This window comes from Barbus barbus (assembly GCF_936440315.1).
Source record: "Barbus barbus genome assembly, chromosome: 28".
NCBI lineage: Eukaryota > Metazoa > Chordata > Actinopteri > Cypriniformes > Cyprinidae > Barbus > Barbus barbus.
In genome coordinates this window covers 23,327,212-23,354,745 of record NC_136756.1, presented here as the reverse complement: position 1 = coordinate 23,354,745, position 27,534 = coordinate 23,327,212, and the positions used below count along the sequence as shown (strand labels likewise).

General features: G+C 36.4%; 2 protein-coding genes across 3 annotated transcripts in view; one reads left to right on the top strand and one right to left on the bottom strand.

Annotated features, from left to right (window-relative positions):
• Positions 1-22,495, bottom strand: part of LOC306848584 (xenotropic and polytropic retrovirus receptor 1 homolog) — a 68,783-nt gene extending 46,288 nt beyond the window's left edge. The window contains exons 1-2 of the mRNA XM_079383225.1: positions 22,152-22,495; positions 14,332-14,383 (exon numbers count right to left, since the gene is read on the bottom strand). Of these exons, the coding sequence (XP_079239351.1) occupies positions 14,332-14,383; positions 22,152-22,220 (121 nt within the window). The 5' untranslated portion in view covers positions 22,221-22,495. The remainder of the gene's footprint in view (positions 1-14,331; positions 14,384-22,151) is intronic.
• Positions 22,496-24,239: 1,744 nt separating this feature from the next.
• Positions 24,240-27,534, top strand: part of LOC306847753 (acyl-CoA-binding domain-containing protein 6) — a 31,278-nt gene continuing 27,983 nt past the window's right edge. The window contains exons 1-4 of one of the 2 annotated variants that reach the window (XM_079381896.1): positions 24,291-24,345; positions 24,459-24,682; positions 25,394-25,458; positions 25,745-25,841. In XM_079381896.1, coding sequence (XP_079238022.1) covers positions 24,632-24,682; positions 25,394-25,458; positions 25,745-25,841 — 213 coding nt within the window. In that variant the 5' untranslated portion in view covers positions 24,291-24,345; positions 24,459-24,631. Of the gene's footprint in view, positions 24,724-25,393; positions 25,459-25,744; positions 25,842-27,534 lie in introns of both variants that reach the window. The other variant, XM_079381895.1, reaches the window with a different exon arrangement.

Sequence of the window (27,534 nt, the reverse complement as noted above, 5' to 3'; positions counted from 1 at the left end):
AGTTTAAAACAACTGTTTTCATACGTAAATTAGAATATAATTTATTCCTGTGATTAAAAAGTTTCATCAGTCATTACTCCAGTCTTCAGTGTCACATGACATGATCATTCTAATATGCTGATTTTGGTGCTCAAGAAAAATGTCTTATTATCATTAATGTTGAAAACATCTTTGCAGCTTAATATTTTTGTGGAAACTTTGATTCTTTGATGAACAGGAAGCTCAAAAGAACAGCATTTACTTGAAATAGAAATGGTTTGTAATGTAGCAGTCTTTGCTGCCACTTTTCAATTTAATCAATTTAATGCATCCTTTTTTTGAAAAATGTATTAATAGTAGTGCTGTCAAATGATTAATTGCGATTAATCGCATCCAAAATAAAAGTTGTTGTTTACACAATATGTGTACGTACTGTGTATATTTATTTTGTATATATAAAGACACGCATACAGTATATATTTTGAAAATATTTACATGTATTTACATGTTTATATTCATATAAATTATATTATATATAAATATATTTAATATATACATGCATGTGTGTTTATTTATATAGACATAATAAATATGCATAGTACACACACATGTATTATGTAAATAAAAACTTATTTTAGATGCGATTAATCGTGATAAATCGTTTGACAGCACTAATTAATAGCTTTGAAAAAAGTAAGCTTAAAGTGCAAGCTTGCAATAAACCATGAATCTTAGTAAGAATCCAGAGATCCAGAGATTTTTACTTGTAAACATTTAGAAACAATTTTCTCAGGGCAGTAATAATCACATGTGCACCCTGACTCCTGAAAATTGCATGTGAGCCAGCCAATATGATTACAGCTGGCAATTATAGACTTTATTTGTGCGTATGAGATCACTGTAAAAACCTTCAAACTAACAGACATATTCATGCAAACTTTTCTCTGATGGACCAGTTTGATAATTTGCTAAATATATATAAAAATCAAAATTTCAAGTTTCTGGACTTGTCAGATTTAGCCCGTATGGAGATGTTTGCATTGCTAGCGTCTCGCCTATTGCCGGCTGCAGACTGTTGATAAGGAGTGAAACCCAGGGCTTTTCTTTGAGGACAGTAATAAAGTGAGTAACGGACACGCTCACGCAGGCCTGTCTAAGCTCTTTGTGTGACAAACAGATAGGAGAGAATGCTGCTCACAACAATGGATTAACAGGCATGAAATGCCAACTTTAAAAACATAATTATTTGCATATTATTTCTTGCAATATTTCACCTGAAATATTGGGAACTTTTTTACAAAATAGAGTGAAAATACAACCTGATACTATTAAAAAAAGAAGTAATTTTCTTTTTCATCAAATGTTTAGTAGAAACATTCAGAAAATGTTGATGGGTCCTCAGCAGGTCAAACTAAATATTAGATGACCTCTTTTATTTTATATGAGTTTTGATTTTTTTTTTTTTCAAAAATTTGGACACGTCTCAAGATAGTTTAAATCCATATCCAGTACATTAGAGGAGGAACAGGTTAAAATAGCCACTTTACAGAGGTTTTGATGCATTTTAAACTAGTTAATTTTCATGCCATGTTTATTTAATGTTATATACTAACATAAAACAAAAGGTATTTGCGGCTCTATGCCTAAAGAGAAATGTACCCTCTTGAAGAAGGTGGCATTAATGATGCACAACAAATCAAGCACAAACCTGCACTGCATATGCTATATACTGTACAGCATTGTCTTCAAGTTGAAATGCACCCACTTTTGAGATTCTGAGAGTTTATTTATGCATCCTGACACAATAACCAAGAAAAAAATCTCCCCATAAATAAAATGCGCTTCCCAGTGATTGTAATCCTGCCATATCACACAGACATGTGGAAGCTCCAGCTGTAGTTTACGGGGGTGAGAAACGACAGATCCTCTTTGGCACAAATCCAACTGTGTCTTGACATCCAATAAAAGCACCATCCAATAAAAAGCACTCATTATCCAAAACAGCATCAACATGAGGTGGGACACAGGACACGACTTAGGGATAAGGGATGGATGGGCTAGTAAAAAAATCTTTGACAGGGCAGCCAATGTGGCAGACAAATTGTTTAAATTAAACAGCCATCATTAAAAGTCAAGTACAATATTTTTAAGTAAGACTAAAATAATAATAAAAGTAATAAAATAATAATAACAGATTTAGAAAATGATACTGTAGCATCCAATACCTTCTGATAAAGTTAACATTTGATTACTGTTATTGTACAGAGGAGAATAATCCTATTAGATGTGAAGCAGCTTGCTGTGCTAGAGGAGGCAGCTAATTTTAGCATTCTTAATCAGCATGACTGTTTTGCTAGTCGTCTCTCTCTCTGGGAACTAATATGAATCTTGTTAAACATGTTCCATGATTCCAGGAAGTCATCTCTAAAAACACTGCCTTTAACAACTCATGGGTTCACTTCCCCACGTTTCCTAACAAGACGTTATAGGTGAGCTGTAAACAGCACACGAGCAGAGATGGAAAGCTCTTGTCCTGTGTCTCTCCTGTGCTTGTTTTGACACAGTACAGAAACATCCTGACTGCCTGGTGGTTTGAATCCCACTGCTAATGCCCTTAAGAGTTCCTCTTCCATCATCCTGACTCAGGACCCTATATACGGGAATGCTTTACTTGCCTTGATTTGATTATGAGCAATTTCCATGCTTGATTGAATAATACAACATTGACCTTGGCGGTTTCATTTATTTTCTTTACAATGACACGCATTGGATCATTCAAATCATTCAAATGCATAATCTAGAATTTCAAATATTTAGCAATATTTTCAAATATTTAGCAACATTTTCCAGACCTTTGCCAAAGAATAGTAAACATTTTCACAACTGAGTAGTTGCCAGGGTGTTATGTTGTTGCTAAGCTGCTCTGATTGTTTTTAGTGCATTGGTTATACTCACTTAAACTGATTTTTCATCAAATTATCCATTTCATATTAAAGAATGCATTAATATACACATATTAAATGGAAATAAGCAAGTTTGATTACTCTTATTTTTAACCACACTGAAAAGGTCACTTCACAAATATCTTTGCAAAATACAGTGGCTCTATTAATCATCACAGTTGCACTGACTAAATTAACATTTCATTTGCATGCAGAATGCATATTCATTCTCTTATATTTCTAATTATTAAACACAAGTCATTAACATGATTTACTCTGATGACAAGAACTTAATTTTCATACACAGTATGAATGTCACATAGACCAGACATAAAGGTCAGATCATGCAATGTCACCTGTTACGTGAGGATAATGTTTTTGGCAAGTAACATTTCTTAAATTGTAATTATGATAGGTAGGTAGGTAGGTAGGTGGGTAGGTAAGCAGGTAGATGATTTATTCAGTAGTTCACCCCCAATCATCTAAAAAGAAAATCTATGAATTCTTGTCTAATAAAGACACTGGGAAGCTACAGGTTGGTTATGTGGTAAACACAAAGAAGCTGAGTGTATGTTGCTAATGAAAGTATATTACATGAATCTCTTCATATCACTGACCCCGCCTCCACTCGTCTTACCATCAAATCTCTCCTTTTATCTACTTCTCCAACTCCCGTCTACTTCCTCCCTCTGTCTCCATCATTTCTTCCCCAGGGCTTACGTGGGCCATCTGTACGAAGCGTGAGAGACTCTAGTGTTGGATTACAATTAGGTTACAGTGGTAATTGGTGATTATTAATACTCATCTCGAATACATTACCCGCAAGCCGTGGATGTGCTGAAATATGCATGCATCCTCTGGCGAGAACGTAAATTGCGGATAATCACTGCATTCTCGCTCAAAGAATTACACAGTCACTCTCTAAAAGCTTTACCAGCAGATATTGAGGTGATCTATCAATATGCACATATATCTGGCTTAAAGATACCAGAGAATATTTACTTATAAGTAATATAAACAATATAACTCATGCCCTAAAAACTAAAACTCTTGGTCTGTTGAGCTGTGGGTGATTTACATACATTCATCAGAGCTATTCATCATAATCATAATATAAATCGTAATAAAATAAGATAATAAAAAGTTGTGTAGTTTTTATTTAATGTCCAATCCAATAAAATCAGGGTTAAAATGCTGAGGTGGGCTTGCACCTCACATCTTCTCCTTTGTGAATAATTTAGCATTTAATATAAATCAGGCTGACCGGGAACAATAACCATCAATAATTCATATAACCATTTCGCTCAGAGTGTCTGGCTTTTCAGAGAGCTCCTATATGATTTATATCTGAAGGCTCCTGGAGAAAAACATTTCTTTAAAGATAATACCCTGTTTATTTCAGTGATTAAATACAATGATAATCATTTTATGTAAATTAAATGGGAGGGCTGTTTTTGTGATCTTCATGTCATTGACTTGGCTAACGAGAAGTGCATGGGTGTTCAAGTGTGAAGAAATGAGCTCCAGGACTCTTCCTTCTTCCTATAATGTCAACCAACGCCTGTCAATGTCAACAGAGCTTCTCCAGTCTGTACTTTGCTCTGGGCTACGGTACGGCATAAAAGGATCCAAGTCAACATGGGAATACACACACACATACACACTGACCCAGAAGGGCCACACTGAAATTAAACCCACCTGCTTTGGCACACAAAGGCACTAGGATAAATTTAGCCCCTATAAAAAAAGTACAATGTTTCCTACACAACCACTAAATGGGTTCTTGATAAAAAAAGGCAAATAGGCCAAGGTGACAAAATTGCATGAACATGATGACTAACAGGAGACCAGTAATGCTCCGAGAAACAAAATTAGACTACAAAAGATTTTTTAAAATCTACTGTTAGCCACAACTTGGTTTTTAGCACTTGCAGGACGTCCTGTATAGATCTGCTCAATTTTCTCACATTGCTATGGGGGTGTTGGCACCTGTAAACTCCCTGGAGAGAAAGCCCATTAGAATATAGATTAAAGATGAACGTGTTGAAGACAGCAGACCTCTCAGCAACACAATCTGTTCTGCAGAGACACACTAGAGACAGATCAGATCTGTTTTTTTGGGGTGGGGGGGTGGGAGGGGTTTGGTAGCATGAAGCAGTAGGGATGTCCCAGGATGACCTTATAGGGATGGAAACAGTCTGTATATTACGTTTTTTTTCTGAAATGTAGCTCAACAAACCATACTTGATTATTCCTATCAAATGGAAAGTTCCTGAGCAAGGTCATATGTGTATATATATATATATCTTTTGTGTAAATTTACCAACTAACCTTTGTGAACAGCTCCAAGGTAATGTTAAAACAATTTTAGTTTCATTTTATTTTGACACTACCATTCAAAAGAAAAAAATGCTTTTATTCCGCAAGGAGGCATTAAATTGATCAAAGATTACAGTAAATATATTTATAAAGTTCTTAAAGATTTCCATTTTAAATATCAAAGAATACTGAAAAATTAATTGATTATATTTATTTTTTATTTAAAATATAAAATAATTTTTCCACAAAAAACATAGGCAGCGCAAACGTTCTCAACATTAATAAAAAGAATTGTTTCTTGAGCAGCAAATCAGCATATTAGAATGATTTCTGAATGATCATGTGACACTAAAAACTGGAGTAAATGCTGCTGAAAATTCAGTTTTGCCATCACAGAAATAAATTAGATTTTAAAATATATTAAGACAGCAAAAACTTGTTTTAAATTGTAATTATATTTCACAATTTTTTGATAATTTGTGATAAAAAAAAAATGCAGCCTTGCTTTGGATGAGACTTCGTTCAAAAAAATCTTACTGACCCCAAACGTTTGAACAGTAGTGTATAAAGCAAGAGATCACAAGGCGAAGACACCAAAAAAAGAGGAAAATGTGCTTTTGAATGCGTGGCAGAAATTTGAAATACCTGAGCATATGGTATCACAGCCGCCTCCTATAGTTTCCTTTCGACCTCCTCCCTTAGACACTGTACCCACATATGTGCGTGCATATAAATGAAAGGGAATGTGTTTGACAAAACAAACATTACAGAGCAATTTATGTCTCTATTCCCATATGACATCAATAGAAAATGATTAAACTCAACAGTCTGTTTTAAAAAAAAAAGAACTAAAGTGTATATTCCACGGCTCATTTACAAAGGGAAGACATAACCTGCTAAATGTCAATGTGTCATAGTGGCCAAAATGAAAATGTTTGATAATACAAGTTATGATTCTATTCTTTGCTTTTCAAGATACTGCAGTGAACCTATAGCTTCAAGCAATGTCTCAAATCATTTACTGTCTACACTGCATTTACTGTACGAATAAGTATGTGCTAACTCTTTTAATAACATATCTTTCCATTTATCTTTATGGCTAACAGGCTTAAAGCTTCTGAGGCTTCTGGATATTGAAACAGCGAGTGATACATGCATCCATCATGTGGTGTCTTAGATGTTAAAAAGCTTAAGTGCACATTGTCAAATAAGACCTTGACTCCCACTGCCTCTCATAACCTCCTGTCCTCCCCTCCCCCTGTCCTTCCTCTACTCCTGACAATCCCCCACACCGTTCGGCCTAGATGTAATTCACAGATGAATAATGGATGGACTTTCATCTCTCCTGGATTTGGGGTTCACTGCTCTAAGCTACTGTAGCTGAGACAACTGCCTTTAACATGAGATGTGGGATTCTCCTACAGTCCGCCTGACTCTATCTCTGTTGGCTGTCAGTCTGAGCACTAGTTTAGGCTGTCAATAGCAGATTTCAAACCATCCTGTCCTGTTCTGAAATGTTTCACTCCAGTACAGGAGGAAGAGATTTGTAATATCTTACTATACATAGTCTTTTTGCTCACTCTCTTTTTTCCTTCTTAAAATGCCTGTCCCTCAGCAACCATTTTTGCAAGCTTTCATTTCACTTAAATGCACCCATTTTTTGCTCATCTCAAAGGCTTTTAGTATAAAAGCTCATGGCATTAGTCTTAAAAGGCAACATGAAATCAAAATTGACTATTCACTTTCCTACATGTCTAAATTTCACTTTCCTGTATGCCTACATTTCCTTAAGTTTCCATGGTTTTATTGCACAAGATTTATCAGTGCACGTTACTCTGAAATAAATAAATAATGTTAATAAAATTACTTTTCCACAACTGAAACAACTTTTTTCAATATAAAATAAAATGAGCAAAAAATAAATAAATAAATAAATAGAAATAAAGATAAAATAATATAAACAAGACAAAAACAAAGACAACAAAAAAAGACCCCCCAAAAAAACTGAATTTCTCTGAAAAATGTACCATTATCCTCCTGAATTTCTCTAAAATAAAATAAAATATAAAAATAAATTATTTATCAAATCAAATCCAGATAAATAAAATCATGTACTGCTCTACATTATTTCCCACTGAATATTCTGAAATTCCCACTGAATTTCCATTGAAGTTAAACACATTGAAAATGCAAGTTAATTTACACACATAACATTTGATCCGCATTAATATATGTTTATCCACCTTACAAATATCCCTAGCATAAATGCTTTTCATAAACAGAACAAATTCACTACATTTATAACAAGTGTTTCTGTGTGTTTGTTTCTCCACCAAGGAGGAAGTAAAAACAACACAGCTAGTGCACAATTAGCATCGAGCTCCACATCTGAGTGGCAGCTTGTGAAGAAGTCCATCAATAATGCAGAGTACTGGGGGGTTGGCGCCGTGCTGATTCTGCCAAGCTAGCAGCCCCCTTGAACGTGGCCCCTGCCTGGCCTCGTGTCCTTGGGCCAGAACAACCGGGGAACAGCGCACTCCCAAAGCTCCCCGATCGGAATCTGTGCTAATGAGAGACTCTGCACCTCCACACATGTGCCGAATAACAATAACAATAACAACAACAAGACCTCCTACACTTAAAATAAGCCACCACATGTCTGTCAAAACAGCAGTCTAAAACAGGATGGAGGGACACAAAACTGAAAATACACCTCCACAGCACAAGAGCTGAGAGAACGAAAATGCCATTATTATTTATGCAATGGCTTTAATTAACTGGGTTGCATGAACCTTGTATTCAAATGTTCTTTTAGGAATTGTAGGTAGTCCAGATGGTCTGTAAAATGGCTTATTCATACCTGATTAATTAGCAAACAAAAAGCCGAATGAAAGGCAAATGTGGTCTGATCTTTTTGAATACATGTGCACAGAATAATTTGTGAATAAAATGTGCCTGAATAATATAAATGGATAATAAAAACACTATGAACAGACAACCAAGGTTTATCATAACTTGTGTGTGTGCGTGTGAACAGTGTCCAGACTCAAAGTGGAAGTAAAAGAATGATGCCGTTTGCTGCTCTTTGATCAGAACGAGCCCCAAACACTAATTACGCTGGCTGCTCTCTCAGCAGGCAACAAGCTGTTCACAGCTCCCCATGACAAGAGCCCTACTCAGCATTAAATGAGCTGTGGGAGCGTAATCTACAACACACACACATACAAAACACTGTCAAATACATCCTGTTATAATCAGTAAAAAAAAGTCCAATTAAATATAATACATTGTTCAACCATTTACATTTATTCACAATATTCACCTTATTTTGCAACACGGAAGTAAGTTATTTTGTGCGAGACTTCCTATTCATTAGCTGCTATAGGAATATAACTAGAAGAATAGAGTGCAGTAAACATTAAAAATATTTGTGCAATGAAGCAGTGTGTTTACAAATAAGAATTAAATAACAGAAATATCAAGCAGCATAACAGACTTTATAAATATACATTTTTGTACAGGTAAAATAACTGGAAGTCAATGACACTGGGAACCTAGCACAGTCAAGTTCCAAATGGCCGCACTCACCTTACGTCAAAAATAAGGTGGAAAGGGTACGGTAATTTACCAGTTACATGTTTTACAGTAGCATTTTAAGTTTTTGTTCTGTAAAAATTACTCACATTTTTTACACTGTAGGAAGATCATTTAAATGCAGTTGTCTCTAACAAAACTTTGCAAGGCATGTGTGACCTACAGAAACAAGATTCAAGGTCACCTAGTTCCCCTGTTTCTTGTTCTATACAGAGCAGGGCTCTATACTAGATGCTTTCTTATGTCCCTGTGTTCATTCCAACAAGGAAGATCATTCCATCTCATCTCTCTCGCTCTATTGGATTACTGGAGGTGTGCCCGAGCAGCCAGCCAACCAGGAGCTTATCCTATAGAGTAGAAGAAGATGCACACAATTGCTTTTCTGCCGGTATTGATTCAGCATCATTAAACCTTGAAAGGCTGGAGGATTCAATGGGAATGGGTCCTGAATCTGTCCATACAAAGACAGAAACATAAAGTGCATGAAGAGAAATATACACAGACTTGATTTTATTTATTTGATTGTGGAACTGACTGGACTGTGAAAAGTGATTTCTTCATGACAAGCTGAAATAACATCAGTATATAAAAGGAAAAAAAGCCTTGTACTGTTTAAGTATGCAGTTCCTAACCAAAATAAGCAGCTGAGCAGCTGCACCAGACTGCCAGTTTTCCACAATTTTCAATGTGGTCATACACAATAACACTCCATAATAAAATATAATCAAGTATCATTAAATGAAGAAATTTCTACACTGATGGCTATGCCCCTGACTTTCACAAGAACAAATTGCACTCACTTTTGTCTATTACTGTAGTTATTGTTTGTAAATCTGAAGTAATGCTCAATTTACACTTGATCTCATATCGTGACTTAATATAAATTGTCTGTGTCCAAAATAAGTTGAACTGGTAAAAACCATCTATTAGTTGCTTATTAGCATGCATATTAAAAGAATATTAGCCATGTATTAGTGCTAATTAAGTACATATAAATGCCTTATTCTGCATGACCTTATTCTACATCCCTAATCCTACGCAATACCTAAACTTAACAACTACCTTACTAATTATTAATAAGCAGCAAATTAAGAATTTATTGAGGGAAAAGTCGTAGTTAATAGTTAACAAGTGTTACCTATTCTAAAGTGTAACCGTTGAACCTGAGTGCTGCGCTTTTAGATTGGCATGACACGGTCAAGCACATCCATCCACCTTGTTTAAATAGCAAAACAATGGAAAAGTAGCACAGTGGAATGGAAAAACGTGTTCTGTGTGAACTAGCCCCAAGGCAGCTATTTGTGTTGCTGCTTTGTCTAATTCAATTCCTCCTTAAAAGATCAATAAAGATGCATCTACTACATCTACAGCCACATCTCAATTGGCCAAACCAGATACACGCAAGCAAGAAATTAAAGGATTAGTTCACTTTTAAAAAAACTTTTGCTGATAATTTACTCACCCCCATGTCATCCAAGATGTCCATGTCTTAATTTCTTTTCGACTGAAGAAAGAAAGGTTTTTGATGAAAACATTTCTCCATATAATGAACTTCAATGGGACCCAAACGGTTCAAGGTCCAAATGACAGTTTCAGTGCAGCTTCAAAGGGCTTTAAACAATACCAGACGATGAATAAGGGTCTTATCTAGCGAAACGATCGGTCATTTCAAAAATAAATAAAAAAGTTTACGTTTTTTACAACTTAAGCACAAATGCTCGCCTTGCTCTGTTCTGTGATGCGCGTTCGTGACGTCACGTAATACACAATTACGTGGAAAAGGTCACGGTTGAGGTAGGCGGAAGTACCGAGTCAGTAGGCTTTTTAATATTAAAACACCTAGGATACGCACACGAAATGGGTATTTTAAACGATAAACTGACACAAAGACATTTGAATATGTGTATATGGTCCTCCTTCCGCACATTTGTAAACACTGACTCGGTACTTCCGCCTAAGTCAACCGTGACCTTTTCAACGTAATTGCGTATTACGTGACGTCACGAACGCGCATCACAGAACAGAGCAAGGCGAGCATTTGTGCTTATAAAACTTAAACTTTTTTTATTTATTTTTGAAATGACCGATCGTTTCGCTAGATAAGACCCTTATTCATCGTCTGGTATCGTTTAAAGCCCTTTGAAGCTGCACTGAAACTGTCATTTGGACCTTGAACCGTTTGGGTCCCAATGAAGTCCATTATATGGAGAAATGTTTTCATCAAAAACCTTAAATTTCTTTTCGACTGAAGAAAGAAAGACATGGACATCTTGGATGACATGGGGGTGAGTAAATTATCAGCAAAAGGTTTTTTAAAAGTGAACTAATCCTTTAAGCAAGCAAAAAAAAAGAAAGCTAGCGCTCATATTTCCTTCACTGCTGCCTCGTCTTTAATTAAAACCTCTGAGCTCAGACAAAAGGTTCGCAGTGCAGGTTAAATACCGCATGAGACTCCAAACCCATAAAAGTCTTGGAAAACGCACACAAAGGCAATTTGAATGCACTCACCTCAATTACAGCTAAACTGACGAGTGTTAAACTGGCAAGATAAACTGAGAGGCAGGACTACAATGTTATGAATCACATTGTAGTGGGAGTCAGATGACCTTTAGGTAACCACGGGCGAAGCATTCCTGTCCCTTACAAAAAAAAAAACAGAGTCCTGGTAAACCCCTATGACTCAAATTCATATTTACACATGCTAATGAGCTTTGTTTGCCACAAATCTGCTCACAGTTGATTGTGTTAGCATGCTGCTAAGCTAATGAACCATTTCTCAAATAACCAAAAAAATGAAAATAAACAACAGTATTCAATATTTTATATTAGACCAAATCATTTTTATCAATGCTTCTTGTATATCACTGAACATGTTTTACATTCTGAGATTACTTTCTTCATTGTTCCCTTTTAAGTGCATTGAAAGACTGTTAGGTGAGTGTTGGTACACTAACTTTGTCACAATAAAGGGGTCTTGCATAAGGGTCTACAGCAAGTTTACAGTGATCTTTCATCCTCTGTCTTTCAAAGAATTTATAAAAACTCTCACGTACCTCAGGCCCATTAGGGACCTCAATTGCTTATTTCCGTACCTGAACACATTAGCATACTGAGCCAATCTGTGGTCCTGACAGCGTAAGGGAATGCTGACACTTTGAACTGCCCCTCTCTCAATATTGAGCTTACAATATGACTATATCAGATCAGGCCAGAGAGAAAGAGGGCCGTAATAACCCAATAAATTGCCTCCCCGGGGCACCAGTGTGTTCACAGAATATCAAAACTCCTCTTTCTTACACTCCGCAGACTGTGAAGGAAAAAAGCTCCCTCATAAATCTAGCTGTGGTAATTAGTGTTTCATGGAGGTTTATTTAATAAAATCATCACTTGATCTCAACAGACTCTGACATTGCAAACCTATATGTGAAAAACTACTGCGTTAAGCCTCACAAATCATGTTAAGAGTTTTGATAGACAAGAAACTTAATATAAAAGCCACATGACAGGTGCTTCAATAAGTCTGCCTATTCCTTTACTCTATTTTCCTCCCTTTCATTTTCCATCAATCCACTTTCCCTGCAGAGGGACATCAAAGCGGTTTTGAAAGAAAGAAGAGACCACGGCACCACAGATGCACTGATACTGGAAACTGTGTGGGGCTTCAACTGAATGCTGGGAAAGCGAGAAAGCCATTGATCTTCATGGATTAATCCTTATCTGCTGGATTTAGACACTGGCATTGATTATAATACCATATACTGGCCACATTATCATTAAGACTTAAACTAGCTTAATCCAGTAGTTACATGATATCACAACTGTTGTTCAATGGATCACCGCTTGCATCCAAAGTATTCAGATCCTAGGAGGTAACTTGAGTAATTATAAGTATACTTTACCTTAAGTGTAGGTCTACGGTATTTTTGTCTAGCGATGAACTGTTATATAGATTCTGGTTTATACGACAAGTTTCTGGTTTATACGATAAATTACTGCTATTAAAATGCTGTATAAAAAATGTTCAATAAAATATAAAAAACTAAAATCAGCCATTTTAAATAATAGCAGTGAATTTATGCATTACAGCATTATATTATAATGTACAGCATAATAACTTATATATTTATTTTGAGATATGATAAATATTACATATTAAATAATGGCTGTTTTTAAATATTAACTTTAAGTGAGTGTTATGGTGAAATAAGCATTAATATTACAATAACCAATATTGACCAAAATATACAATATCTAAAAATAAAAACAAAATAAAATCTGTAATATTGGCCTGTAACCGATATGGTGATTACTACATGCCTAATTATTCACCCATTTTATCATCCTCCTCCTGGCAAACAAAAATGCAAATCTGATTGCTTACAAAAGTAATAGCACACTCTCTGCAATAGGCTGCATGAGCAAATATGTGGGATGAATTATATCACTAAGTATAACTTCAAATGTCTAACCCTAAGTATAAGGTTCTTGCCACCGAAATCACCTCTAATAACAACAATTCATGTGTTTGTATTGAGTGAATCACAGTTACAAGCAACCTGTGGATTAAAGTAATGTTAAACCAGAGTGACTACATACAGGAAAGAGTATTTGTATGCCAGTAAGCAAAACCCAGTTAAAATGCAGCTCAGGCGTTTTCCTCTTTTCCACCCAAAACGTTTTAAACACAATAAATCTGTTATCCAGACATGCCAACTTTGCTTTCATTTCCCACCTCAACGAAACCCTGAATTCCAAAAACAAGGTTAAAGTGGCCTGCCAGACGCATATACAAAGTCTGACAGAGACATACAGAAAGAAGCATTGACTGGAAACAACTCTTCTTCAGTTTGACAGGACATTATAAACACACACACACACACACACACACAATCTCCTGAGGGCTGTTTGTTGTTAGTTCTCCAAGAGATGGATGCCAAACTGTGTGGACCTTCTTCAGGTGTCTGGCACTTTTTTGCTCAGTCTTGTTTCTGGCAAAACATACATCCAATCGCTCATGATCCAACTGACTGTCTCATAGCACACTTTAAACTATAATTCTTAGTCCCATCATATCATTTCATGTCACGGCAAAGCATGTTGTGTTATGCTTTGTCATGTAATTAAATGCCACATGAAACCAAGACATTAAACTCCAACCAAACGTTCACCTTGAAACAATCACCATATAGGAAATCAGAAATAACAGACTCATTTAAAAGTAGAGATTCAATGACTTGAAACCCAAGAACTCTGTTTACATCTTTGCAACAGTGCCTCAGATAAACTATGTCGCACCCTTTCACCCTCACGCATCGGCGGACATCTGACGTCCTGTATTAATTATAGCTATGCGGAGCTGCCCCACTATCTTGTAAGAGATGCGGCAGTGCTGAAATTTCTTCTATTTATAGTAGGAGTTCATTCTCGGGTGGTGGAAACGAGTACAGAATGGAAAGAGGGTTTTGTCGGTTACGTGTTTAGAAGGGAGTTTCCTTACCTTCTATGGATGGGGCCTGGTCCTGGGCTGCATAGAGCATCTCCTTGAAAGCCTGTGTCAGAAAAATAGATACGGTAATGATGAGATCACAGTCTTATGGTGCAGGTCAATAGGGCAATGATGTACAGAAGTCTTACATAGCCTATTAAGGCAACTTGTCATGGCAAAGAGAGTTGACTTGGCTGGATATGTAGGCTAATTGAGGTTACTTCAAACATTGATCTAGCATGTTATAAGGGCCTTGTTGTTTCTTTAAACATGAATATTAAACTCTGTGTGAAATGGTGACTTTCAGTTCTTTCGGAATATGGTTACCTACTTCTCTTAGCATGTCATTAACCTTGCAGATAATGAAAAACATCGGACAATTATGCATTGTCTGTTTCCATATACTTTTGGCTGTGAAACGTATAACTTTATCCCAAAGGTCTTTGATAGATTCTCCTATAGGGCCGCATCAGTCATTTGAATGCATCTGATTTCATGACAGCAAGGTTAATCTCAGTAATTGGTGTAGTTTCATTCATTCGAGAACAAAACTGACTTTTTTTAAACTGAAATTATTCATAGTAATATAAATAAGTTCTACATGTAAATGAAAAAAATACATTATACATATAGGCCAATTTTGTCAGGTAAATGAAAATTTGCTTTTAGTCAGGTAAAAATATCATTTGATACGTTGAAATTAATGTAAATACAACGAGTTAATTTAGTCTATCAAGCTAATTTTTATTTAGCCTACCTGACAAAACACACTTCTGCAGTGGAATATTACAGACTCACTTCTTTATATAATAAAATAAGATCTATCGAATGTAGTCAACGTAAACATTTAGCACACAGGGGATGAAACATTATCTGGCAATTTACTACACAAGCTTCTGTCAGTGCAAGGAAGTGCTCAGACAATATATAGCATAGATTGATGCATATCTAGACACAACAAAAGACAAATCACAATCAAGAACACTTCTTTGCTAAGCAGACATCCTTCGGTCAAGCTAAACACCAACCAAAGCAAATTAACATGAGGCTGTACAGTTGCTGTGAACACTTCTTTTCACTATAAACAAATCTCACACTCAAGGTCAAAGCCTGGCCGGTGTGTCAACCAATGAAATAAGAGAATCGTCAAGATGGCGGCATTGCCATGGCAATGATGATGATGACACAAAAGCTAGATGTGCTCTATAGAGTATTCAAGCTATACAACCAAAGACTGTAACCAGGATACATTTGCACTATACATCTGCCCATCCTCCAGAAATATGTGCATGCGTCTGGGTGAGGTTTGGGCAGATCTTTGCGTCCAGCGAGCCTGACAGCAGATGTCATCCCAGTGGGAGAGGGAGCGCAAGTCCCTGTGTGTATATGTGTTTGTGTGTGTAAGTGTGTGTCAGTGCATGTGTGAACAGCAGGTGTGTGAAGTCAGCCAGCAAGATCCATACGTCCCAGCCAGTAAGCAGACCTGCAGCTTTGAAGAAATATACCGTATGCATCCTCAAAACAAGCTATATTATATATTTGGTAAGGCAAGTATCACTAGAACTATTGCTCAGGGTTACATTGTTAGTTTTATTGATTTATTCCTATAAATCCTTCAAGTTAAAAAAATTGCCCCAAAACCTGACTCGTACTGTTGCGCTATAAACATGAATTTTACCTCAAATGATTGGAATAATATTTTCACCCAGAGGACAATAAAAGAGGTGAAATTAATCTTACAGATGTACATTAAAGGAAGTAGGGGTGGGTGATATACCGGTAAACACAATTAACCAGTAGAAATGTCAACTGGTAGAGATTTTGGATTATCGTTTCTATCACGGTTACACACTCACGTGATGTTGCTGTGCTGCATGGGCACAAAACGTAACGTAAACGTTAAAGCATTCTGGTTTAAGAATTGGGAGTATTGAAAAGACTTGTTTTTGCTGCTTTATAGGCCTTAAAGGGTTAAATACACACAATGTTATGTCAAAATGACTGTTTTTTTCAAGTATCATCATTAACACAGCAATTTAGGTCTTAAGTGAAAGCAAACAGCTAAAAGTATATTGGATCCGGGCAGCTCTTAAAGTGACAGCAGTCTAATATTCCTGCTGTCTGTTATTCATGTTAATCAAACAAACAAAAGAGAAAATCTGTCACTGCTCTCGACTAGAGCTGCACGATTAATCGTTAAAAGATCGCGATCTCGATTCAAACACCCACGTGATCTCATTTCTCAATGTCAACGATTCGCCCGTGTCTAAACCTTTGAAAAAACCTTGCCGGAATATTCAAATCTGCGTTCGTGCTGCCGCTGGTACAGAGAGAGCTGTTATCGTGTAGGTAAGAAACAGCTTCACAAACAGTTTCTCTCAACTACACAGTATTATTTCTGTCTTAAAATTCATTCACATTATCACAGAAATACTGGGATGAAAGTTTATAGTTTGGATATAAACATTGATGTCTATAGTAGTGATCAAAATAGAGCAAATAACCTTTTAAAAGTAATTCGTGCTTCAAATAACGTTTGTGTAGGTTACACTGTTTAGCCACTAGGTGGAGACAAGTGACTGTTAAAAATGTATTTGTTATTAAATCATTCATTCATTCAAGAGATTTGTTCAAAAATGCTGATTAATGAAACAAGTGAAGTATTTGTGAGTCATTGAATCATTCATTCAAAACAAATTTTCATAATTTTATTATTAAAAATTGGTTTGGTTAAATATTTTAAATATATATTTTATATATTTAAATTAACAATTAAAAATTAATTAAACACTCTTAAACTGGCTGCAGCAATTAATATTTTGTCTCAGCCTTTTGTAAATTATGCGTTAATTTATGTTCAGAATCGTGGGAATATCGTGATCTCAATTTGAGACAAAAAAAATCGTGATTCACAATTTATCCAGAATCGTGCAGCTCTACTCTCAACTAAATCTCTTTTGTAACTCTAGCAAGAATAATATATATATTTAATTTACACAGTGAAGAATATGCGGTGTTCTACTGTAATTTTTTGTCCTATTGCTTGTAACTAGTTTCTTATTCTTATTTAAATCGCAGACAGTTGTTGTCAGTCCTCTGTCATGTGTTCCTGCCTCTTGTGTCCATATTTGGTTTGTTTCCTGTCCTTGTCTGATGTGATTATTAGTTAATTCTTGTCCAGCTGTGTTTGTCTAATCGTCTATGATTATCCCTTGTGTATTTATAGTCCTGTCTGTTCAGTTTGATTGGGTCTGGTCTACTCGTTACCCCCGGTGTTTCCTGTCTGTAAGCCTTGCCTTGTCCTGCCATGTTTTGTCCTGATCTCTAGATTAAAGACTATTATTTGAGTTTACGTCCTCTCTGCGTGTTCCCGTGTCCTCCTCGTGTGTGCACCGTGACAGAAGACCAGACCTTCATACAGTAAGCGGTGCCCCTTCACCTCGTTTTGTTTTGTTCGTTTTTTCTAGTTTTTTTGTTCCTGTTGGTCTGTCCCGCGGCAAGGAAGTCGCCACTCGTGAACCCGCCATAGCCCACTGCAAGTTGGCGTGGGAGTTCGGCGGGATCACCGCGAGTCCGCTGGCCGCAAGCCCTCCAGCCCGCCGATCACGGGAGTTATCCGCCGCCGTCCACGGCTCAAGTCCGCCGTCCGTGGGGAAAGCCTACCCACCGCCCTCAAGTCACACGCCGTCCACGGCGCGTTCGTGGCTCACCGAGCCCGCCGGTCGCAGGAGTCAAGCCCGCCGGATCGCCGCTGACTCAAGCGGCCGCCGCTGTTTCCTTGTTCCTCGTTACGTCCTCTCTGCGTGTTCCTGTGTCCTCCTCGTGTGTGTACCGTGACAGTTGTCTTCAGTTTACTTGCATTTGTGATATTGTCACTGGTGACAAGAATTATACAATTTCAATGGTATCAAAAAATTATATAATAAAGACCTTATTTAAAAGCAAAATTAACTTTATAGTGAAATATATTGTTACTGTGAAATAAAATTACTACTATCGTGAAATAAGATTTTGGTCATATTACCCACCCCTAAAAGGAAGGATCCAAGCCCTGATTAGGGATCACAAATACTTGGTTGACTCTTCTCATTTTACACTCTGCAAAAGCCAAACATTTAATGCCTAGAACAGAGTAGCAACCGCACAGCAAAACACTAAGAACCTCTCAGAATATTTAGCAACTGCACAGCAACACCCAAGAAACTGCCAAGAACAACATAGCAACCACACAGAAAACCACTCAGAAGCAACTGGATAAAATCACCCATGTAGCAACCTCCTAGAAAACCCTAACAACCAAGTACTTTTAGAACACTTAGGAAATGCATATCAACACCCTAGCAACCACCCACAACACCTTACCATTCACACAAAAGTGAACATGTGTTAAATATACTTCACCATCCTCCACCACCCATATTTTCTCTGGTGGAGAGTGGCATTGCTTTTCTATAATGAAGCACATTACAATAATCAGTATTGACATTCTATGAATCTCCTGATGAAGTTGTGTCAACTATAACATGATACTGCTAAATATATATTATGATTGTACAATTGACAATCATAATTATGTTCCTCTGGTGTTCAGAGGGAATGGTTGAATGCCTCCATAAACACACCATCTTCCTCACGTTCACTTTCTCCCTTCTTAGTCAGCCTTAAAAAAAGATACTACAGCTACTTAAAATGCACATGCCGAAGTGTGAGACCTCATTAATTTATCACTCAATCAGTTTGTCAATTTATCAACTGGGAGACCAAATGTGTCATCAACCTTCTTTCGCCCTTCTATTATTGCAATCTTCTTTCCACTTTAGCATGTAAATCACTCAATGTGTCATAATATTTTCAAGGTCATTTGTTGTTAAGATGTTATGTAAAGTATTAAACAATACACATGTTGCATTGCTCAAAGTTTTAAGGAAAGGACTAAGGAATCTTGTCGCTTTCTTAAGAAGTTCATTTTTTATAAGCTTCCTAAAATCAGTTTATGGACTGTTTTATTGCGTAGAGCCTGTGGGGCTGCTTCCCATTGACTTTCTATGGCACTGTCAGCCACAGGTAGCAAAGCAATAGATGAGCAGATACCGAGTCCATCTAGTAATCATGGCTTAACAGAGGGACTTCAATGACCAAACAATAATAAATTATGCTTTTCTTTGGAATACACTCCATAAGACAGAGCTACAATGGATCACATTATACTGAATGTAGCTGAAAAAACATGTTCATCTTAATCTTGCCTCGCACTTCTGCACAATCTATCATCTAAAGAATAGAGCCAGACAGTTCATTAATAAGGCTGTACAGTGCTGGAAAGGATATTGCTAATCATATATCTCTGTCATGTAAACGGAGTAAATACAGCTCGCAGATCCATATAACATTCCTTGGTAGTATCAAATGACAGGTTGATAACTATAAATTAAAATTTTTCCTTGAGTCCTTTGCCTTTGTACTTAAGTTCCGTATCATTTACAAAATATTATTACTTGCCTATAAGGCCCTAAATGGTTTAGCTCCTGCGTACCTAACTTGTCTTCTACCACGCTACAATCCAACCCGCTCCCTAAGGTCGCAAAACTCTGAACTTTTGGTAGTACTTAGGATAGCAAAGTCCACTAAAGGAGGTAGAGCTTTTTCACATTTGGCTCCCAAACTCTGGAATAGCCTTCCTGATAACATTCGGGTTCAGACACACTTTCTCTGTTTAAATCTAGATTAAAGACACATCTCTTTAGCCAAGCATTCACATAATGCATCTTATAATCTTGTACTGCAGTTATATCTGATCAAATGTACATTTATTATTATTCTTTAGCTTGGGTTGAACAAATACTTTTTGCTTAGATGAAACGGCATCTATGCTAATTATGTCTCTATTTGTTTCTCTGTTTCTGCCACGGGATTAACATCCCATGGTAACTAGGAACTACAGAAGCTTCAGTCTGGATCCAACACTTAAATGATCTGAGATGACCGAACACCTGAGAAAAGATGATGCCAACCCCTCAGAGGACCTCAGAGGATGCCAATTTCCTGTAGAGCTGCTTTGCAACGATTTGTATCGTAAAAAGGTGAGGTTTGACAATGAAAGTCCACCCAAAAACGACTGAGATTAATCAATCAATCTTAGATGCAACAGATATAGAGGCAGCATTCACTAAAGCATCTGAGAATATCTGCAACAGATGCATCTATTTTCTATGATATGGTCCGATATTAATCAATCTGCCAAGCTGTGTAAAAACAAAAAATGACTACCGTGATTCTTTATAAGCAATCACTGCAATTTTCTTGGATAAATGCGTTTTGTTTACAGTTTTTCCAACAGTTCATGTTTGTCTGGGTTCTGCGTCTGATTACGGATTCAGTGCTCCAGACAAAGGATTTCTCCTCCTTTGCGCCAAGACGGATGCTGAAGCTCTGTCCATCCACCATCACACAACAAATAACATTGATTTATTGTTTAAGGGTGCAGTCAATAATTTCACAGCACAGAAACAATAAATAAACCAAAAAATCATTCATTATTCAACAGTTTGAATGATCAGCCCAACATTTTCACATCTGTTCAGAGGTCAATAAAACAGCATAAGATAAAAAAAATAATAATAATTACACATGCTCTATAAAATAACAATAATTTCTTAACACAAGTAACTCTTAAATGTCTTAATTTTAACTGAGAAGGTTTTTCCTAATTATACTTTAAGTGGAATTACATTATACTGAAGCAGAGGCTTGATAGTGGTGCATGTTATATTTAGTGATGGATATACCATGAATCTCTCAGAGCTCTTTCCTTTGTTCATAATTCATAAAACTAATGGTGGCTGAAAACCTTGGAAGCCATGGACTGCAGCTGTGTTAAACCTTTCGTAAATGAAGAAAAGGAAGTGCATTTTAAACCTACCTTATATAGTGGAAATGATGTATAAATATATTTCATGATATTGTTTTCATGCAATATTATATATTTAATAAGAAGAATCAGAAATCATGGCTATTGTATATATTATATGCTGTAGTATCAAGCCTTGTTCTAAAAATTAATTCAAAAGAAAAAAGAAAAAGAGATTTTACTGCAGAAATCATTTGAACTCCTACACTCAGCAAATGAATTGCAGCAGACATAAAGTGGGTGAGCAGACTAATTACATCAAATGACCTTTCTGGCTTAATCCCAAAAAATAAAAAAAACTTAAGAAAGAATTTAGGTGAGTTTACGTAATATAACTTTATATTTCTGTTATATTAAAACAGAATATGTAGATTTTTAAGGTGATTTCTCCTTCTTTGTCCCAAATGTGCAGGCAGGTGTTTGACAATGCTCCAGATGCACTGATTGTGAGCGTCAAGAAACAAGAATAAAATCACTATAAACTGGAATATAAAAAAGGAAAATACTAATAAATACATTTCAACATAAAACATGTCTGTATGTAAAAGTTGCCAATGGTTCCCTCATTAATTATAGCATGCTTCAATGGAAAAACTACAATAAATAAATGAATTAATAAATAAATAAAATAACTAAACTTAACAAATAAAAAACATTTAGCAATTTATTTTCCAGACACATTATTGTTTCACCTTAGGTCTGATACGTTTTTTTTTTTTTTTAATATATAGATAATTTAACTTAAGCCTTTAAACAATATTTCATAGCTTGCACAATATTCATAATTACAAACTGTTCAAATCAAATAACCCGCTTAAGTTTTGCTCATAGCCTACTGGTACCTCAGAGTTGCTTCACAATCTCTGGCACGCAACGACGGACTACATGCATCAAGTAAAATGCATAAATAGGCTAAATCTCTTACCTCGTATTGAATATATTGTTTCCTCCATTCTGGAGTAATATGGGCAGACAGGTGCTCCGCAAACTTCATGCTGGCGGAGCAGATATCCACAGTCGGACTATAATAATATCCTCGGGTCGGGCAGCGTCTTCTTTTGGGGCTTTTGTTATTTCTGTCACTAAGTTACAGAGCCGCGCGCGTTGTCTAAATCCTGTGCGGTCTTTCACAGTCCACTATTACCCGGTCCCACATATTACCCCGTTCAAAGCGAAACCCGCAACAACAAGGGACTAAAAGTAACCTCCTTCTACTTCCCAAAACAGGTGCCTAAACGACAGCGCTACAGCCCCGTTGCGGGCGTCTCTGGGAGTGACTCTCTGTGAGTCTGAAGAAGTAGCTGTTGTCCTCCATCCGCGCGCATCAGTGCGTCACAGCGCGCCGTGAGGAGCTTTTCCAAATAGCTGTTTGTCATTAATCTTATCATGCTTTTTGTCTTAATATTTAGAAATAAAAGTATCATTTTTTTGTTATTAATGTAAATTTTCAATTGATTTTTCTTTGAATTGAAAGGGTTATGTTTTAGAATATTGTATATAATTTGTAATATATAATTTATTACTAATTCGTTATTTTTACTCTGTCGTCAAATGTATGTAGCCTAGAATGATTTTTACAGGCCAGAATGAAACAAGTAACAGTAAACTTTGAAAAGGTAATGATGATTTTCTTTGATCTGCATATTAATCTCGTGATGAGCCTTACTGGCCAATTACTGCTGACAAGTTTTTTGTGGAAGCTCTGTATTGCAAAACTTATACTAATTATTTTTATATGTTAATATTAATACTGCTTATGATATATGTAGATATAATATGCAAAAAATATATAACTTATGCACATAGGCCCTATGTTTTGTCAAATGGGATAATGTGGGGTGGTGATGGCGCAGTGGATAAGACACATGCCTTTGGTGTGAGAGACCCGGGTTTGAATCCACTGTGAGACACCAATGTGTCCCTGAGCAAGACACTTAACCCCTAGTTGCTCCAGAGGCGTGTGACCTCTGACATATATAGCAATTGTAAGTCGCTTTGGATAAAAGCGTCAGCTAAATGAATAAATGTAAATAATGGCAGTGGTTTATTTCTTGGAAAAAAAATATTTGATAAAAAGTTCAGTTGTAGCTGGCCTACTTTTCTCATCAAAATGTACATCCTACAATCAAATGGAACGAAAATCTTTACAAATCTATCAATATATTTGACATTAAACAGATGGATATTAATCAGGATTAAAATTGCATTAATGATTCAAGTATAAAAAAAATAGCCATTCAGCAGTCCATCTGAACCCTTCACTCTAGTTTATGTAGAATCTGCTTTCTTACATTTAACTGATAGATTGCTTGCTGACTCAAGGCCATAGAGACCTGATTTATGCCCCTTAAGAGGCCTGCATTCCTGCTTTATGTTGGTATATTTTAGAGCACCAGGGTGGCACTTACAGCTTCTGGGAAACACAGGGAGGTGTAAATAAAATATTTAGGACTACTACTACACTCCAAGCCAGAAATGTGCAAGGACATGTAAGGAGAAAAAAAATCAAGATTAAGCACTCTGAGCATTTAGTCAGAAATATGAAAAAAGGGAAAGGAAATAAGAAAAGGGAACAGCACGCTGTTGAATAGGAATAAAACAGAAGTGGGACGCGTAAAATATCGAGATTCGCTGAGGAAAATGTAATTTGCGTGCCATCTTGTGGACAATGTCTGCATTGTAAAAATATGCGCATAAATCCCTGTTAAAATTATATCAAGAAAAGGGCAAATAAGAAGGTTTCTTGCAAACCATATCATGTAAATTATATTGTTGTAACGTTATCTCTTCTGTGTTTAAGTTTAAGAAATTCTTTCAAAGTTTTGAAACGATGGCCAATACTTGGTAGTATAGCGTAATATATAGTATAGTAAAATATATAGTAAGAGATTGAATCTCTAGAATCATATCTATGGATTTAATAGATAATACGAATAAAAGTTCTAGTGCGGTAGCAGTATTCTATTCCACACGTCATGCGTCTACTATAAAACTGGTAGGACCTAAAACCGCTGGAACTGTTAGCAGCAGTCGCAGGACGCAAACGTGCTTATTATTGTGGCGTACCATTCACGGACCAATTCTCAAAACAAGTCCGACTGAATCGGATTACGGATAACGTACTGAAGCAGTCAACTGCCTGCGCTGTTTTTATTATAACTTAATATTAATTAAGGTAAAATACTGTTGATTACCCCTATAAGGTATCTTAATTGTCTTCAATGGCGTCTAGATCTCCATCCTCCTCCCCCGACTCAGCGACGGGCTCCGGGACTGATCCAGCCCGGCCTGACACCGGAGAGCCGCTCGGTGGAGGATCCGATTCGGATTCAGATTTCGGATTAGGGAAATCTGATTGTGGTGCTGGGGATACATCGCTTCGATTAGAAGGAGCCGGTCTAGAGAATGAATTTGAGGCGGCAGCGGACCGGGTCAGAGATCTCGTCGAGACAGCAGGTAGAGAGCAGCTGCTGTATCTGTACGCCAGGTTCAAACAGGTAAACCCAGCCGTCTTAATTTTGACATAGTTGATACTGTAAAATCATGATATATTAATATGAGATCACCTGCAAACACGATACGAAGCTTGGAGATTGTGTGGCATTTTACTTACTTTTATTTATTTATTTATTTATTTATTTATTGTGGTGGCTTATATAAAGTTAGCCCAGTTTATGCACCAATAGTAACTGTAGTAATAATAGAGTTTTAATAAACATTACATGGTAAGGTTTTGTAAGGGACATGGAGTTCTGACAGATAAAGATGCTTGTTAGTTCTGGAGTATAAAACATCTAGTACTGGAACCAGTTATTTGGGCATTGGACAGTAATTATTAAGTAATTATTATAAGTAAACATGAAATATATTAGTTATTAGTTGTGGTGCTTATGTGAGTGATGTAGGTTTATTTCCAACCAGCAACATGTCCCCGATTTATTACTTTTTTTCTCTCCAATACAGTTTCTGTCACACTCTGCTGTCTATGTTAATTAAAAAAAATAATAAAGATCCGATCTGCCTATAAATAACATAAAATATCCAGATCTATTTTGTCAAGTTTAGATTGGTTTGGTTTATAGTCTAAAATATTTGACATTAGTACTGGCTAAGACATTTGAGTTATTTGAACCTTTGTTATTATTAAATTAAACTTATGTTTGACAGGTCAAAGTTGGAAAGTGCAATACACCAAAACCTGGTTTCTTCGATTTCGAGGGTCAGAGAAAATGGTAAGTCTCTTAAAAAGCCATGCATTTCTTGATACATCTTGAATTTTGATTTGGACATTGCATTGTTGATGGTGACATCTGATGTCTTCAGAACTAGAATCAGTTCTTGATTAGTACTATGAAAATTGTTGGCTCTTACGACAAATTGCTTGCTGTTTTCCATAATTGTAAGTCTTTGGATAAAATGGAGTGTTCAATAAATGAATGTAAATGTAAATTCACTTTGTGTCCAATAATTGTATATTGGAGTGTCTTTAAAATCCAACACAGTGCTTCCTGTTCACAGGTCAGCATGGAAACAGCTGGGGGACATGAGTGCGGAGCAGGCCATGCAGGAGTATGTGTCCTGTGTAGGTGCCCTGGATCCAGAAGGCAGCCAGAAGGTAAAGATTAAACCTACTGTAGGGGCCATTGCATGATGGGATGTAAAACAAGATTTTTCTTGCTCTTTTGCAGTTAAATAGTTTCATTTACTATGTGTTGATATTCACAATTGCACAAGTTCCAGTCCACCCAGACAAATTGAAAACAGATCTGAATTATATTGTTTTGGCGAGATTTTCACTTCTTAACTTCACTTTTTTTTTTTTTTCCTCTTAGATGAAGCATAACATTAATTAGTATGTTTTTACAATTACACTATACTTATAAGTGGATCTGTCTTTTGGTAAACTATAGGCATTGTTCTGTATGTTACTGAATAACATGTCCAGAAGAGGGCAGTCTCTGATTGTGCAGTTGTTGTGGTTGTGCATCCTTCTGAAATGGGTAGTAGAAAAAGTATCCCATCGTTTTTACCAAGATATTGAGAATAATACTTAAAAGATACCAGAAATAGAGTTGCTACTTGTCTATGTCTTTTCTATTGGAGCTGTAGATTATTCATGTTCATTACATAATTATGCAATTCCTATGCAAAGCCTTTATGTTGCTATTGCAAAGCTTCACTGAGTCATGGTGCTTATGTGAGTGATGCAGGTTTAAGACCAGCATGCAATGTGTCCGCAATTTATTACAGTTTTCTTCCTCCAGTAAATTTCCTTTCACTCTCTACTGTCTGTGTAATAAAAAAGAAAACAATTATACAGACCAACTCCACCTTTAAATAAAATATTATCCAAATATATTTAGTTAAGTTTGACTCAAACCCTTTCCTTTATGCTTAATTTTCTCTAGATTTACTCTCTTCCTTTCTCTTTTGCTTTTGTATTCTCTACATATCTATCTTCCCTCTGCCTTATTGCTTTTTACCCATAATCCCCATGTCAGAGCGGACACATCCCTTTCACTGATACTGCTGCAGGTAACACAATCTGACTGCCATCCAGACCGGCACAAAAGCACATAAACAAATTCCCCACCTTACAGAATGAACTGATTGTGTTAGTGTGTTAAAAGAGGGCAGGAAGCTCCATTACGAGATAGAGAGAAAGAGCCGGGGAGGGAGGAGAGACAATAGCTTGTTCCTGACCTCCTGTGCACTTCTGTTGTTACGTGCACCTGCTGTGGAGGAACAAAAGAAAAGTGCACGAATTTACGGTATTTTAATACAAGCCTACTATTCAAGCAGAAGTGCAGATGCAGCACTTTTCTGCTCAAAACGGTAAAATTAAGTCATTGAATTAAAATTGCTGTATAATACAGCTGGCTGGCTGCACAAAGCAATATTAATCTATTCCTCAGCGGGTTTGAATACCCAGAGTCCTTTGTGCGCTCTCTCTTGCTGTTGCCAAATGCTGTTGTGTCTGAAAAGGGAAGAAATGTGAATATAACAATGTCAAAAATACAAAACCTGTCAAGCACAAGTTTAGTAACATGTGCAGTGTCCTGCCAGTTTTGTTTTTGGAATTTAAAATCTACTGTAAATGTACTCACCCTGAAGCCATCCAAGATGCAGATGAGTTTTTCTACATCAAGAAATTTACACATTACACTTACACATTATTGCATCCAAATGGATCCAAACAGCTGATTAAAAACCTCACCTTAATCCACATGAATGTAGGTCATCAGTTAATGGCTTGGGAAGTGAAAAGTTAAGTGTTTGTTATAAACAAATACACTAAGATGTTTTTA